The sequence below is a fragment of the Myotis davidii genome, unplaced genomic scaffold (assembly GCF_000327345.1).
Source record: "Myotis davidii unplaced genomic scaffold, ASM32734v1 scaffold616, whole genome shotgun sequence".
In the NCBI taxonomy this organism is placed as follows: domain Eukaryota; kingdom Metazoa; phylum Chordata; class Mammalia; order Chiroptera; family Vespertilionidae; genus Myotis; species Myotis davidii.
The window spans coordinates 2,713,647-2,730,583 of record NW_006291965.1 but is presented as its reverse complement, the minus strand read 5'-3'; the positions used below and the strand labels follow the sequence as shown (position 1 = coordinate 2,730,583).

The 16,937-nt window shown below is 44.3% G+C and overlaps 1 protein-coding gene across 1 annotated transcript in view; it reads left to right on the top strand.

Annotated features, from left to right (window-relative positions):
• Window positions 1–16,937, top strand: part of TJP2 (tight junction protein 2) — a 34,241-nt gene that overhangs the window by 13,533 nt on the left and 3,771 nt on the right. Inside the window, exons 9-18 of the mRNA XM_015565031.1 lie at window positions 2,325–2,433; window positions 3,686–3,896; window positions 4,550–4,737; window positions 5,414–5,509; window positions 6,178–6,257; window positions 6,647–6,857; window positions 12,495–12,595; window positions 13,785–13,997; window positions 15,145–15,255; window positions 16,385–16,717. Coding sequence (XP_015420517.1) covers window positions 2,325–2,433; window positions 3,686–3,896; window positions 4,550–4,737; window positions 5,414–5,509; window positions 6,178–6,257; window positions 6,647–6,857; window positions 12,495–12,595; window positions 13,785–13,997; window positions 15,145–15,255; window positions 16,385–16,717 — 1,653 coding nt within the window. The remainder of the gene's footprint in view (window positions 1–2,324; window positions 2,434–3,685; window positions 3,897–4,549; window positions 4,738–5,413; window positions 5,510–6,177; window positions 6,258–6,646; window positions 6,858–12,494; window positions 12,596–13,784; window positions 13,998–15,144; window positions 15,256–16,384; window positions 16,718–16,937) is intronic.

The following is a 16,937-nucleotide window of genomic DNA, read 5'->3' as shown; positions in this document are numbered from 1 at the left end:
GGGGAGGGAGGATTTTCTGAATTTCCATGGGGGGAAAAAAAAGGAATTCACAGAGGGAGGGGCTTGGCAGGTTGACCTCAATGTAAGTGGCTGAAGATGGAAGAGTCACTTCCATGGGTAAAAGCCATGGTATGCAGCGTTTATACTTAAGAAAGTGTCTTGTTTCCTGTTTTCACTTGGCGACAAGGAAGAAACCGTGGGAACTGGCTTCCTGGCTCCCGATTGTGAATAAATTTTCTGTGGACCACAAAAAGGGAGAAAAAGATGGACCTCGCCTGCTGGGCAGGGAGGCCGCTCCACCCGCATGAGCTGAGGCTGATACACACTCCTCTTTGGGCTCCCAGCAGACACGGGAGACCCTGTAAGCTACTAAGTAGATAATAAGAGGATATTTCTTGGAGAGGACTGTACAGTCTAACTTTCAAAGAGTCAGCGTGCTGCCCTGTTGTTGTTTTTTCACTTTAATTTGTTTCAGAGCTCCTTTACATGGTGACATCGAATCTACGTGGTGAACTGTGTATATATACAGCCACTTTTTCGTATCGCAGGGGTTTTAAGTGCGGCTGTTCCTTTTGTCAGGTGACAGCCTGACCTGTGGAAAGGAAACAGGAGTGGGCTGTGCTGCGGCCCACGGAGTGTGTGGCTTGTAAATAACAATACAGACGTGCCCTGGGACGAAGCCCGGCTGTCTCTCTGCTTATTATTGGTCTGGTAGGGTTGTCATTTCCCTTTCAGAAACTTTTAGGGGATGGAAAAGAGAAAAAAACGCCTCTAAGTTTGCACATTAACCATGTGGATTTTACAGTGTAGCTACCGTGTGTGCTTAAATAGAAGCATATACATTCATATAAAAACATACATGTGGCTGTTTATAGACACAGATATAGATCTACAAATGGCATAAGAAAGGATCAGTGACGAAGTGCAATCAATGATCCCTAATTGGGGGATGGAGAGATGAGAATGACAGTTGTCTTAAGTGCTAAATGTTGTTTCAAAGGAAAAGTTAATGTGACTGCTTTACAGTGGTCGGCAAACTGCGGCTCGGCAAACCACGGCTCGCGAGCCACATGCGGCTCTTTGGCCCCTTGAGTGTGGCTCTTCCACAAAATACCAACTCTTCCACAAAATACCGACTTCTGCGCATGGGCCACGAAATTTCCATTGCACTGTACGTGCGCGCCCGCCCGTGGTATTTTGTGAAAGAGCCACACAAGGGGCGCCAAAGAGCCGCATGTGGCTCGCGAGCCGCTGCTTGCTGACCACGGCTTTAGCAGATCATTTTATTTTAAAAGTACCAAGTAAGTTTTAGTTTACTGCCTGTTTTCATTGAATTATAAATTCTAACATTCATTAAATCATACGTTCTAACATTAATGAATGAACTGCTTTTCATAATAAAGTAGTGCTCTTTGTTTAAGTGATTCTACAGTTCTCAATGACTGAAGAGCATATTTCATAGGAATTCTGTACTTTTTACTTCTGTCATACATTATTAAAATATTAAGGACTTTAAAATAATTTTTGTATTTTACTTATTTGTAATTTTTTCTCTTGTCACGTGGTTTGAAAGGCACAAAACAAAGATGTCAAAATGTCTTTCCCTCCCATATTTCAGTTTTACTTGCTTTATGACTTCCAGATGCTACTTACAGTGTCCCCTCTTGAATCAGAGGGGAATAAATGTTGTGGTCTCCTTGCTAGAAATAAATGTGTGTCAGAATCTTAAATATATAAGCCTGTATATTAGACTATTTGCCTCCCATATAAGGCTAATGCTCTTCAATTTCCTAAACTCTATTAAACGACTTTTAGGTGGTAGAAGCTATAGGAGGAAGGCGGAATGGATCAGAACTTTATTTTCAGGCTTTTATTTGAACTAATTTAAAAATAGAGTTAATGCCTTCAGCTAGGCCAGCATGCTTGTTTGCTGGAGACCCCACCACTCCCTGTTGCATTATAGTTACCTCTTTCATGATTGTTCGTTACCTTCCTGGCAACCTCAATGGGAGACTCAAAGAAGACCAAACACAACCACAAAAAGTTCCAATCTGATCTACTGGCAGGTCTTGGACAGGATGCATCTTCCTAAGGGGCGGTGGCAGGGTGGGAGGCAGGAAGGTGTGGTGATGCCCCCACAGGCCAGGCCAATAGCAGGGTGCTGGGAGGGCTTGAGTAGGGGCACAAAGGACTTCTTTACATCTGAGTTTTGCTCTGGGAAAACCCTGATGAAAAGGCCCAGATGAAAAGCTAAGGTGGCACCTTTTTATAAACAACTTCTTGTTTTTTTTGTTTTTGTTTTTCCTGTTTGCCCTTCCCATTAGGTGAACACACAGGATTTCAGAGGGATGGTTCGGGAAGATGCTGTTCTCTACCTGTTAGAAATCCCCAAAGGTGAAATGGTGACCATTTTAGCTCAGAGCCGAGCTGATGGTGAGCAAGTCTGTTTGTGTGTTTAATGGTGGGGGAGATAGTGGGGAGGATGAGAGAAGTGTCTTGGGACCAGAAGAGGGAAACTTGGGTATTAAAAAATGGAAGTGGATTCTAACACCTAACCTTTGGAGACCATTTGGGTCCATTTAACTTTCTGTAGGAATGTTCCCTATGCACCCACTGAAGTAATAATTTCACTGATTGTGTCCGTTTGGAATATATAACTGCCTTTCTGAACAGTGATCCATCCTTAAGTACTGCCTGGAGTTATTGTTGAGTCTTTCATGTGATGGATGCAAAGAGCCCTACCTACTGGTCAGCTCCCACATTAACTCTTACCAGTCCGACAGGTTGTTTCACCTTACCAGGTCTCATTGTTTTCACCTGTAGAATGGGAGTTGATAGTGTCCTTCCTGTCTGCTTCAGAGGGCTGATAGACAGCGGGGTCAGTGCTCTCCAGAGAAACAGAACCAATAGGGTGTGTGTGTGTGTGTGTGTGTGTGAGAGAGAGAGAGAGAGAGAGAGAGAGAGAGAGAGAGAGAGAGAGAGAGAGAGAGAGAGAGAGAGAGAGAGAGAGAGAGAGAGAGAGAGAGAGAGAGAGAGAGAGAGAGAGAGAGAGAGAGAGAGAGATTGAGATTGAGATTGGTTGATTGATTATAAGGAATTGGCCTACATAGGCTGGCAGATCCCAAAATCTATAGAGCGAATGGTAAGCTGGAGACTCAAGAGAACTGATAATTTAGTTTTAGTCCAAGTCCAAAGGCTGGCAGGTTTGAGGCCTAGAAGGAACTGATGTTTCTATCTGAGGGTGAAGGCAGGATAAAGCTGGTGTCCCCCTCGAAGGTGGGAAGAGTTAGTTTTCTCTAAGTTGGGGTTCATCTTTTGGTTCTATGCAAACCTTCAACTGAGTGGCAGAGGCTCACCCACATCAGGAAGTGCAGCTGCTTTACTTAGTCTATCAGTTTAAACATCAATCTCTTCCCAAAACACCCAAAATAATATTTGACCAAATATCTGGGCATCCTGTGGACCAGTCAAGTTGACATAAAAGTAATCATCACAGTAGCTCATAAAGTTAGCTTTTTATTCTTTTTCCTATTTGAGCCCTGGTTCCCGTAGGGCCTGTATACTGAGTTTGCTAAGTGGACAGAAGGTAAAGGGGGTGATCGGAAGTAGGAGAAGCTGATAACTCTTCAAGAAGAGACCTCTCGCTAAGCAGAGCGCAGCGTACAGCAATGCTTTTGCCTTTCAGTGTACAAAGAGATTCTGGCTTGTGGCAGAGGGGATTCGTTTTTTATAAGGAGCCACTTCGAATGTGAGAAGGAAACTCCACAGAGCCTGGCCTTCACCAGGGGGGAGATCTTTCGCGTGGTGGACACCCTGTATGATGGCAAGCTGGGCCACTGGCTGGCCGTGAGGATCGGAAATGAGTTGGAGAAAGGCTTAATCCCCAACAAAAGCAGGTATCTGAGATCACACGCCCCTCTTTCACGGTCCCCCCACAAATAAACCACAGTCCCGCCCTCCTCAAAAAGAAGCCGCACTTGGCTTCCTGATTTGTCCTCATCGCCTCTCCCATCCTCTGCTTCCTGTTTATGAGTGGCCTAGAACTGTGAAATAGCCGCCAGCTGGTTTGTGGCTTTGAACGATGTCCTAAGGCATGTCCGCTGCCTCGCGTGGGACGCGAGCAGATGCCGAGTGGCTGTATGAAACCAGCACACCCCTAGAGATGTGTTGCCCCTGTCCAGTGCGTGTCCCTCATCCTCGCCCTCAGCCCCAGGGGACTCTTACTGGTTTGCTGTCGCCAGGGAGAATAGCCAGGACACCTCTATTTTGGCCAGGGTTTCAGGTCTGTTGCCTGTGTAGCAGCCTGTCAGAATGAGCCACGCTTAGTGTGCTCATTACTCGGCTACTTCTGGTGGATTTTATGGGGACCAAGCCTTTATCCACCTCCATCAGGAAGAGAGAGTCCCACATTTCCCACCTGCGAGATCTCTTCATTGTCAAGCTGCACCTTCCCGGGCCCATCAGAAGTGCTGAGCAGACTTGGTGAATGACATGCACATTCGCACATTTCTGGCCCTAGAGGTTTACTTCCTGCGGTTTCTTCCCTCAGAGCTGAACAGATGGCCAGCGTCCAGAATGCCCAGAGAGACAACGCTGGGGACAGGGCAGACTTCTGGAGGATGCGTGGCCAGAGGTCGGGCGTGAAGAAGAACTTGCGGAAGAGCCGGGAAGACCTCACGGCTGCTGTGTCGGTTAGCACCAAGTTCCCGGCCTACGAGAGGGTTTTGCTGCGAGAAGGTGAGGGAGCTGAGCGGGGCTAGGAAGGGATCCGACTGGGCTCGGAGCCCGTCCTTTTTCATTGTCAGATTGTAACTGTCAAGGTCAGACGTATCTATATCACTGAGACCAAAGCCAGGTTATAGAGTTGGACTTGTATCCAAACACTAAAAAGACAACAAGGCGAGCTGCACAAACTCATAAATGGCAGCGTATCCACAACCTTTGTTAGTTGTTTTTTTTTAATATATTTTCATTGACCTCAGAGGAGAAGGGAGAGGGAGAGAGGGATAGAAACATCAATGATGAGAGAGAACCATCGATTGGCTGCCTCCCTCACGCCCCTAACCGGGGATCAAGCCCACAACCAGGGCATGTGCCCTTGACCAGAATCAAACCCGGGACCCCCCAGTCTGCAGTCCGATGCTCCATCCACTGAGCCAAACCAGCCAGGGCCTCAGTTAGTTTTTAATACTGCCATTCAACGGTTTTTACATATTACCTATAGAGAAGTTTCTCTTTAATAGTAGGGGAATGAAGGCATGTTCTTTAGAAGAGAGTTCGGCTGGATTGGGGTGGGAGGACATATAGTTTCTTTCACTGAGATGTTATGAGTAGCCTATAAAGTACTTTTGCTTCTTATTTTAATGGCAAAGGAAGTGATTGTGTTTTCATCGTCTCTCTTGTCTCATTTCAGCTGGTTTCAAGAGGCCTGTGGTCTTATTTGGCCCCATCGCAGATATAGCCATGGAAAAGTTGGCACATGTGTTACCTGACCAGTTCCAAATTGCTAGTAAGTCTGTCAGTGATATTTTTTTCTCACCAAATTTTAATTTGAAAATATCTAATGTACAGAAAAAAGTAATAAACAAATACACATCACCTGGAGTCACTGGCACAAGGTAACATTTTGCCCTATACACTCCCCCGACCCACCATCGACACCACTTACACACTTGTTAAAATTTCTGCTGAACAATTTGAAAGTTGAAGTTGTAGACATTATAACACTTTTTATCCCCGGTGAATCTCTTAAGAATAAAGACATTATCTCCATGATCACAGCCAGAAATTTAACACGGATTCAATGATATTATTTAGTATGTGGTCTATTTTTCAGGTTTTCTCAATTTCCCAATTTTGTATTTTATGGCTTATTTTTTTAAAATTCAGAATGCCACCGAGGACCTGAAACACATTTGGTTTTTATGTCTCTCTAGCTCCTTTTTTCTAAATTATTGGGTGACATTGATACCGTGAAGAGTCCAAGCCACTTGTCTCACTGGTGGCCTGTTTCTCGTGATTAGATTTCGGCTTAACAGCCTGTGTGGGTCCCTCCCGTAGCCTCTCATTAAGTGGCACCTTATGTCTGATGTCCCGTCATTGCCCAGGCTGGGTTGGAGTATTTGATCGCCAGTGGTTTCTAAAAAATTACTTAGCTCCTTGTTTTTGCTTTTGCAGAGTCAGAACCAAAAGATGCAGGATCTGAGAAATCCAGCGGGGTGGTGCGGTTAAACACCGTGAGGCAAATCATCGAGCAGGTGAGAGAATTAATCCGAAGGCCATGTTGTCAGAAAGAGCGCGTAGTTCGCTGCAGTCTTTTTGAGAGTGGAGTCTGTATTTTAATAATCATTAAATGTTAACGATAAAAAATGAGTATAAATGCAAGATGTTTCTTTGATATTCTGTGGTGGTGATGTGTTTTTTTCCAGAGTTCTCAGCATTGTACCAAATAACCTGTTAACTCATTTCCTCAGAAATTCTAATAGATTGGTAATATTAAGTGGACATATGTGAAGAGAACCGTCATCTGCTTTATTTTTAAATTGGCAAGTTTTCCTGATTGATACCACCTTTACTGATTAAGGCCAACTCTTTGATGCTGTATGACTTTACATGCCATTTACACACGTTTCCCCATTTCTAACAGGATAAGCATGCCCTATTGGATGTGACTCCTAAGGCCGTGGACCTGTTGAATTACACTCAGTGGTTCCCGATTGTGATTTTTTTCAACCCGGACTCTAGACAAGGTGTCAAAACCATGAGACAGAGGTTGGATCCAACATCCAACAAAAGTTCCCGAAAGCTATATGATCAAGCCAACAAGCTTAAGAAAACGTGTGCACATCTTTTTACAGGTAAGTGAAATTTAAAATGTAGTCCCTTTGCTCCAAAGTGAGAATTAGAGCATTGAAGGATGAAAGCAATAAGAAAATAATCTGAATAGTAATAGAGAATAGTAATCTGAAATATACTACTCATGACTCCTTGAAAAGTAGCTAATCCTATAAAATGGGTGTATTAGACTCATGGCATTTGTATATGTAATTTTGAAAAATGGTCATAGACAGGAGAGTTCATTAAACTTTCTACTTTTGTATATGTTTACATTTTCCATAATAGAATATTTTTTAAAGTTCTTGATACAAAGGCCACTGCTTCTGTTACTCATGAAAGTAAATGATGTAAGACTGTGACATGTTTTAGTAACTGATTATATGCACTACCTTTATACATGTCTTGTTCTGTGAATATGGTATAATTAAGGGTTTAAAAGGGTTACATAAAGTTTTGGAGCTGCATGGGGAGACTGTCTGGATGTAATATCCTTAGGATAATGATAGCTCTTTTGAGTTCAGTACCAATCATTGTCAACCTATGCCATATTCAGCATATCTGACACTGGGTGAGGGGAGGGGGGTTGAATCTGTGCCCACATTAGACTCTTATTTTACTGTCACTGGTTTTCTTGTTAAAGAGGGAGCTGCACTACTTACCACTGTGGCAAAATGCTGTACCTGAGAGGTCATTTAGCCAAATGCAAAGGATGGAGTGGTCCGTCATAAACCAGAGTGTAGAGTCATAAGAGCTTGTGCTTTTGATATATCCTATATAATAAAAGGCTAACATGCAAATCAAACGAATAGAATGACCGGTCGCTATGATGTGCACTGACCACCAGGGGGCAGACCTCAATGCAGGAGCTGCCCCCTGGTGGTCAGTGTGCTCCCACAAGGGGAGTGTCGCTCAGCCAGAAGCTGGGCTCATGGCTGGAGAGTGCAGTGGCAGTAGCAGGAGCCTCTCCCGCCTTTGCAGCAGCACTAAGGATGACTGACTGACAGCTTAGACCCGCTGGAGCAGGCCTAAGCCGTCACTCAGACATCCCCCAAGGGTTTCTGGACTGTGTGAGGGTGCAGGCTGGGTTAAGGGACCTCCCCTTCCCCCAAGTGCATGAATTTCATGCACTGGGCCTCTAGTTCATACATAATCTTTCCTCTGTTATTTTTACTACTGCTACTACTACTAGTAATAATATAACAATAATAATTGTTATTACTATTTTCATTATAGTGACAGCTCACAGTGGTTCAGTCTTTCCTGTGCCCTGCCTTTTTGGGCCATAAAAAAGGCCAGGCGACTCTCCAAGGTCACATATTTAGTATATGGTTGAGCCCACACTGAAATTATAGCATCTCTGCGTATGTGTTCAATATTCTATACATGTTACAGCACAGGCTTCTTTTTCTAATGTTGAAAGGGGTCACCTAGTGCAGTTCCTCCATTGAATCGGTCATTCATCCATTTAACAGGCCCATGTGACTGTGACATGCTCAGCCTCTGTCTACTTCATCCCGCCCTCCACTCCCCCTCGTCACTCAGACTCAAGTCCATTGAATGGCTTGGGCCCTCAGAGAGTTGAATTCGGGCTTCACATGAGGATACGAGATACCAGGAAGGGACGTAATGGGTTGTAGAGGAAGAACCAGGCTGAGGGAGGCTGGATGAAGGGGAGGACAGTGCAGAAAGGAGCCAGTGACTCTGGGGCACTCCCTTTTTCTCCCTTGGAGTTGGCATCATTTGCTCTTTGGAGCATAGGCCACGACAGCGGGATGGGTCTGATCGAGGATCTGGAGGAGACCACATGTGGAGGGTTTAACAACTCCTGATTCCGCCCCACTGATAGATTGTCACATCCTTGAAGCTCCGTGTGCTGAAGGCCAGCACTGGGCTTAGCCAGTGGGCAAGGCATAACTGTGACTAATTAGAACTGCCTCTGGCACACCAAACCATTTCCCGCAAAAGCTGATCAAGAATTTGAAGGTCTTGGGGTAACTAAAGTCAGAGGCTGGAATGGAAACGTAGACACTGTGGACATCTAGTTTCACCTAGAACTTGGAAGTGACCCATCCTCACCAGATGTTTCCAGCCTCTTTAAGGGTAGATGGAGCGGAGTGCCGGATGACTGTTACCAGCCAGCCCCAATTTCTACCACAGGGCCTTGTGCAGTGTTGTTCCAACTTCCCGTTTGACTCTTCAGAGCTGCGTGGATGGTCCCACTAAGCGCTTCCTATTCCCCGTGTCTCACTCGGCCTGACCAGGTTGTGACTAGATTGTGTGTGTTGTGGCCAGAATCAGAGGCTTTTTATGATTTTAAATTTATGGCATTTTTATGAATTAATACTTAGGGATACTAGAGCCGCTTTGATGAACATATTCTTCAAAATCAAGGGTTATGTTGCCTGTAGTGTCACTAGGCTCAATATCCTTCTTTTTCTCGTTGAAAGTAACAAGAAAGTCCCATCCCACAGATGAGTCGTACTGTGACCGTGTTAAAGTGGCTGCCCTTGCAAACTCAAGGCACTCCTCAGTTAAGCGGAGATGACACGGGAAGCTTCTTTCTGAGATTTGCCCAAAAGCAAGTTAATGTGTCCACATGAGTTAAAATGCTAGGCTGTCCCTCCCCCATTACAAATTATTGTAGGATGCATTTGCATGTATATGTCAACAAGGTTCTTTTTTTAAAACATAAAGTTTGAATATTATGTTTTCTTGGACTTTCTAAAGCACCCAGTTGATGGTCTATGGACCACTGAAATGGAATTGTGGACTTGGAGACCCTAGCAGGGCCACCCTTCATGTGAAATTGCGGGATTTTTGGCGTACCACAGGATATTTAGGTGCTTTTATAAGCTTTCACAGGTCTCATTAATGTTACATTTGTCTAGTTCAGCCCCAGGACTTTGGAAGTACTAAATAAATGCTACTGATCATTGTTAGTAATATTACTTTTTGCTTGCTTTATTATTTTTCAATGATACATATTATAAAAAGGTAATTCTGTGTCATCATGTAGTCATTGAAAAGGCTTGGGGGAAAAAGTGGGTCTTGCGGCAGCTGAAAGCGCCCAGATCGCAGCAGGCAGTTTTGGTTTCCCAGGGGATTGTAGAGACCGGTGAACACAGGACGCAGATGGAAGAGGCTGTGCTGTCTGGCTGGGCACCTCAGTTGGTGCTTGTCCATTTAGAGGGAGTCTCTGCCACATGAATAGCTTAATCGAGATTTAACTCACATACCCTACAATTCATTCATTTAAAATGAAAAATTCAGTGGGACAGAGTTATACAGCCATCACCACAATCAATTTTAGGCCATTTTAATTATCCCCAAAGGAAACCCCTACCCATTAGCAGTCGTTCCCTGTTTCTTCCCCCAACCCCCACCCCCAGCCTTACGTATCACTTTTTGCTGTTGCTCTTGGCACTTCCTAACCTCCTTGGCTGGGGTGGGCGTCGCGAACACACTTGTGCTAGGGCTGGGAATGGATGCTCTCAGAATCCCAGGACTCCCAGCCAAGACAGAGGCTGACTGATGAGCCTTTCACTGTTTCACTTTCTTGAGTTTGAGAAATGTACTAAGCCTGTTCAAAGGAACATACGTCTGGAACAGAGGTGGGGAGGAATGAGAATTAACGAATGCTGCTAGAAATCAAAGAATCTGAAAAACGTAATGAGCAAAAGCCAACAGTAAACCAAAGGCATTAATTCTAATTCCAAAGAAAGGAAAGGTAGCATCGTAGTTGTGCACACACCCATTAAAAAGAGGTCCAGCGCATGAGATGGATGTTACCTGTATCTGGGGCTTAGGAAATCAGCTACGGTGAAGTCTTTTTTTCTTTTCTTTTTCACATACTTGATTCAATGTAAATTGAGTAAAAGGTTTAGTGACCTTTTCATTTTATCGGGGGACACGAACATATATTCTGTGTTTCATAAATGGCCTTTTTTTAAAAAAAATATTTTTATTGATTTCAGAGAGGAAGGGAGAGGGAGTGAGAGACATAGAAACATCAATGATGAGAGAGAATCACTGATCGTCTGTCTCCTGCACGCCCCCTCCCCCTTCCCCCATTGAGATGGAGCCCACAGCCCAGGCATGTGACCTCCTGGTTCATAGGTCAATGCTCAACCACTGAACCACGCTGGCCGGGCATAAATGTCCTTTTTAACCAGGTTTTCAATATAGACTTAAATCATTTCATACAACTCCAACTTAAGGCTCAGAAAGCATGCATACATTTAGTGCAGATCACACATTTTGTCTCTGGGGTGTGCATTCCTACGTCTATATCAAGTACTAGTACTTACGGTATCACATCTTACCCAAGAGCACAGTAATGTTGGCAAAGTACCATGATAAGGATGCAGAAGTCCAAGAAATCAAGGTTAATTTTTTTTGAGTTGTCCAATGGATCAGTTTATTCTAATGCTATAAATAATTAATGACCAGGGAAATTGTCAGCTCGCTCAGGAATTTCCAAGGTCAGTGCTAGAACTTCTTAAAATGAGAGAATGGTATATGTTACCTGGAAGAAGGCTTGAAGCATAGTTGCTTACAGAACTTGCTTAATGCTGCTTTTTTGGCTGTCTATAGAGAATTATGCAGACAGCTCAGGACAGAGGAAGCAGGGTGCCAAACAACTTTACCAACAAGCCCCAATTTTCTTTTGGGTGTTAAGAAAAGGCTATGACCTTGTAGCTTGAGAAAAATCCTAATTTCCCTGTAGTATGATCAGTTTAGGTCCAATTTAGTTTATTATTTGGGACCAATGTGCTTCTCTGGTTTATCCCCATTAGGCCCATAAATACCTATTGCTGAAGAATGATTTGCATGTGCTTACTTGGTTGGTATTTTCTCTTGGTGCTCTAAATTCATGTTTTTAGGTGGGCTGTGTCCTGCACTGGCTAAGGCCACAAGCTCTAAAAGCAAACTTCTGGGTTTGTATCTAGACTTATTCACTTACTAGTATTCGGTGTGAGGCCTTGGGCTAGTTTCACTATTGTGCCTCAGTTTCTCTCCTGTGAGGCATACCTACCTCACAAAGTTTGTTGCACATGAAATGAGCTAATCCATGTCAGGTATTTGTAAAGTGCGTGGTCAATCCATGGCAAGTGCTACTATATAAGATACATTTTGTTCTGAATAGAAACCGTATATTATTTGAATGTATATCTGTAGATCTTGGTGAATCTGTATGCCTATTCTAAAATGTTTCAGCCTATCAAAATGATATAGATTTAAATATTACCTTCAGTATTTTATTGGAAATATCCAACAGCATACTAGTGTACAGTTTTCTTCTTTATATTATACATGTCTATGTAATGGTCTTTAAAATACGGTACTTTTATATCTATTTTAGGTGTGTTTTCTTTGCTCCTGAAAATATACTCTTTAAAAACATATATTTAAAGGTAGCTTTTCTGAAAGATAGACAATCTGAAATGAAATTTATCCATTTTTAGGTTTATAGCATCCATCTATAATGTAAACTCAACTAAAGGGATTTAACATTCAAATATGTGCAAACTTTCTCTTGCGTTTGCCAACGTTTCAGTTCAGATATGACAGAAATGAGTATGAGTGATGTCGGGTAAGTTTTCAAGTAAACATTGCTTTGGAAATTGATGCAAACCTTTTTGCGTACATCTCTATAGCAACAATCGACCTAAATGCAGCCAACGATAGCTGGTTTGGCAGCTTGAAGGACACAATTCAGCATCAGCAAGGAGAATCCGTTTGGGTCTCTGAAGGAAAGGTATGTGGCATAGATACTCTGCTGCGAGGTGAGAGTCCGTGTTTTGAATCTTTTCTCAAGAGGGTAGTGAATGTAGTAAAGCCATCCCCATTTGGAGGGACGCCAACATATGTGCGAATCAGGTTTGCAATTTTATAAATTCTCCTAAAAAGTGATAACGTGAAGGGGCTTTTAGAAGAAAAGCAGAACGTGATACATGCAACCCTACATTCACTTCCCTTTTCCTTTTAACGTAGTAACTAGTATTGTATTCCAAGCACACTAATCAGAGCTTACAAGATCTCGAGCTGAGCTCCGCAACTTACTAAGGATGGGGGAAGCTCAGAATGGAGGGGAGAGATGGAGTTGAGGGGTGTTTAAAAATTAATAGAAAGAGGAAAAGCAATTGGAGGTGGAATCATTTGCTTCAGGATTGGCAGAGAACGGGCCCTCAGCACTTGAGTAGGCGAGAAGAGAGCATTAGGAAACTTGTGCAGGCTTCTGAATTGGCTAGCTTCTCCTCTGTGGACGATGTTGATGCACAGCTCTATGCAGGGAGGATGCAGAGAGAGTATAGAATTTCCTGTGGTTCCAGGAGCCTACAGGGATAGTCTTCTGTAGTCCAGCTGAACTGAGGTAGCCGAGAGGGACAGTTTCGTTGTGGAAATGAGTCCATTACCCCTGAGATTGTTGAGCCCCAGTCTTGCTCTTCGGGAACTGCACGTGTAGTCAGGGTGTCTAGCATCTCCTGAGTGCATACAGCCCGCTAAGGCTCTGTGGTGGTGACGACAAGTTGAGCAGGACAGAGGTTCTGCCCTCAAGGATTTGATAATCTTGTGGCTGCGTGAGGAGGTGTGCAGCACAAGGCATTTCTCGCTAGGAGACAAGTACCAGCCGAAGAAGCTGAAGAGAAGCCCTGTTCTGGAAGACACAGCCCAGCAATCTGAGGAGGCATGACTCAGTAGCGCTGTATAAGATGGATGGTGGCAAAGATAGATAGGGTGGAGGGTTCCTAATTCGAGTCCTTGCACAAAAAATGAACCCAGTCATTTCAAGCCAAGCGAGTTCAGGAAAATAAAATTGACTTCCCCGTCTAGTCTAGAACCCACCAAGGTTTCAGTCACTTGGCTGTGCCCTTAAGCATTGTCTTGGGTCCCCACTCCCAGGGGCCATGTCACACCCACTGACCCTCCAAAACAAATTCCTCTAGATGGAAGGGCTGGATGATGACGCTGAAGACCGCATGTCCTACTTAACCGCCATGGGCGCGGACTATCTGAGTTGCGACAGCCGCCTCATCAGTGACTTTGAAGACACCGACGGCGAAGGAGGCACCTACACTGACAATGAGCTGGATGAGCCAGCTGAGGAGCCGCTGGTGTCTTCCATCACCCGCTCCTCAGAGCCGGTGCAGCACGAGGAGGTGAGGCGAGGCAGGCCCCGGGCTGCGAGGCCACGGGCAGGAAACGGAGGTTCTGGTGTTTCACTGGAATTCTTCCGGACAACCGTTGATTCAGGGTGCTGTGGAAGGTGTTCCTGAGGGTTGAAACAGATGACGTAGGGAGTCTCGTTCCCAGGCAGTGCCTGCGTGGTTGTGATAGTGGTCCCTGGGGAAGCAGGACAGGAACTAAGGGGCCTTGGATGTGATGGACAAACTGAGCAGCTTTATGGGACGGCTGCCCAAATTGGAACATGATTTTTAAAAGACAATATTGTTATATTTACTTGTAACCTTTGATTAGGCCTCTCTGAACTCTTAGGTACGTATCCCTGCTTTTTCTTCTCCATCCTCCCTTTAACCTTTCTGATCTTGCCAAAGCTCCTGAGTGTTTCCCCATCAGTTTCCTTCTCCTGTATTTCAATTTTTGAATTGAGCTCACGATCAAAACACACAGTCACGTGGACCGTGCATCCACCGGCCAGTGAAGAGACAGCTTCAGTGATCCTAGAACTCACAGCGACAGGCACTGAATTAGGACCAGAGCAGTTATTAGTTGCACCTCAGAGAACACTGGGATAATGACTTTGGAGATGAGATTACCCATATTTTTGGATAATGATGGCTATGGACTTCCAATGAGCAACTTCACTCATTTCAGGGAATGATTTTATTCTTTATGAAACGGAAGTACCAAAAATTAAGGTGAAGGGTGGGGGGATGAAACCCACCGTGACAAAACCAGTAGTATATAACGCTGGACCAGCTATAAAGAATAAATGAGCTCCCTCTATAGCTACAGATAGCTAATGCTTAAAAATGCTAAAAGCTTTAGGGGACAAAAGAGAGTTTAGACTTTTTGTACTTTAAAGGGGAAACTCCTACAGTGGATGCATCTAGTTAAAAAAACGTATCCTAACCATTTGCTCATGGGACTATGCCTGGTCTCTGCCTTTTCGGTGCAGAAGCACTGAGTCAGTGTCTCCACGTCTGCAAGTGAGGGATTTTCGTGGAAGGTGTGAACCTCACATTCTGAACTCACGCAAGTGCTTGGGACGCCAGCAGAGCAGACGAGAGCTCTTTTCTCTCTGCTGCGACGTTCTTGTTGTGAATGAACCTTTGTGTCTTGTAGAGCGTAAGGAAGCCCAGCCCAGAGCCACGAGCTCAGACGAGGAGGGCTACTAGCAGAGATCAACTTAGGGACAATAGTCCACCCCCGGCATTCAAACCAGAGCCGCCCAAGGTATGTGTGTGGGAAGCCCAGGATGGGAAGGAAGAGGCGCTCCCTGCATAGCCAGGGAAGAGCACACACAATGAGATGGCGTTGCATTGTGTTTTTAACTCACGATTTCTCTGTTAGAACCTGCCTTTTGGCCTATCGGGCGAGCCCCAAAATGAGGGAAGGGAGAAAAGATAGGAAGGAGGGAAAGGAAGTTTTAGGAGAATGTACAATTTTAAAACAGTATTTTTTAATTAATTAATTGATGGAGAAAGAGAAAGGTTTGACAAATACTGCATGCCCAGAATCGCCAAACTCAGACTGTTTTTCTTTTTCTGTCCAATTAGAGTTTTCTGTCCACAATCTGATTCAGATTCACCATTAAAATACTTACTTATGATTTGCTAAAGAAAACCACCACCATCGTTTACAATGCCTCTTATTAGGAGGGCAGCTTAATTTATTTTTTAAGTAAGACATCATCCAGGAAAAAAAAATCAATATAAGAACCCATGTCATATGATTCTTTATCTCTTTCTGAATCAAAGCTATGACTATAGGTTTTTCCTTATACCCCAATGGCATTTATCTATTTTACTCAATAGTTTAGATGAGAAGAAAGTAGTATGTGATCATGTGAACTACCAGAAGTAATTAATGACCTCATAAAATATATCAATGAAAATTTACAGGCAGGCCTAGGATCCAAATATCAAGGGAAAGTGGCCACAACATGATATGTCTTCCCCACTCCCCACGCCAGTCATTCATGGCCTCACCTCCGAGCCAGGGCATGTATCTCCATGTGGCATGAACTCAGGAATCCACTCTTGGATCCTGAAGTCTGACTGGTTCTGAGGTCGTCTCCGAAATTTTAATCTCTTGAGTGACATTAAGTCTGATCTACCCCTCGCATGTGCAGGGCTCCCAGCACTTCCCAGCACCCTCTTGGTTTGCAGAACTCTTAATACTCTCCGGTAGGAAGTGAGGAAGGGATCGGGATGCCCGGCCAGTGGCTGTTGGCCCTCCCCTATTTGATTCTTTGTTGACCATCTATGGAAACTGATCAGGAAATGGAGTGTATTAAATCACTAATATCGATGTGACAATAAAATGCAAGCCTAAGGTAAAAGTATGTCATTGCTCTCCGCAGGCCAGGGCCCAGAAGAGAGAAGACTCCTTCGACTACTCCAGATCCTATGAATACATGCCAAACTCCCCTCCAGCTGTAGCTGGCCACGAAATTCCCGGGGCATCTGCCAAGGGTCCTCCTCCTCCTATTGCAGCAAAACCTACCTTCTGCAAACCTATATTGAAGCCCTCCACTCCAGTCCTTCCCCCAGAGAGTGAGGAGGCAGGAGAGGGCAGCGAGGAGCAAGATAACACGTCGAAGTCTGTCCTGGGCAAAGTAAAAATATTTGAGAAGATGGATCACAAGGCGAGACTCCAGAGAATGCAAGAGCTCCAGGAAGCGCAGAATGCACGGGTAATTGTTTTTGAACCACTGGGTTCCTCCAGCATGCCAACAATAGGAATTTTAAATAAGTTTCATTTTAATAAAATGCTTCAGTCCTTTTTCCATGGCGCTAACACAAAGGGGATATTTACGTGCATGGCACTAAAGGTATGTCCTCGGTGTGTGCCATTTCCAAATTGGCAGCTATTTGTGCATCCCTTTTTCTTCTAATCAAGAAAACCTAACGGTA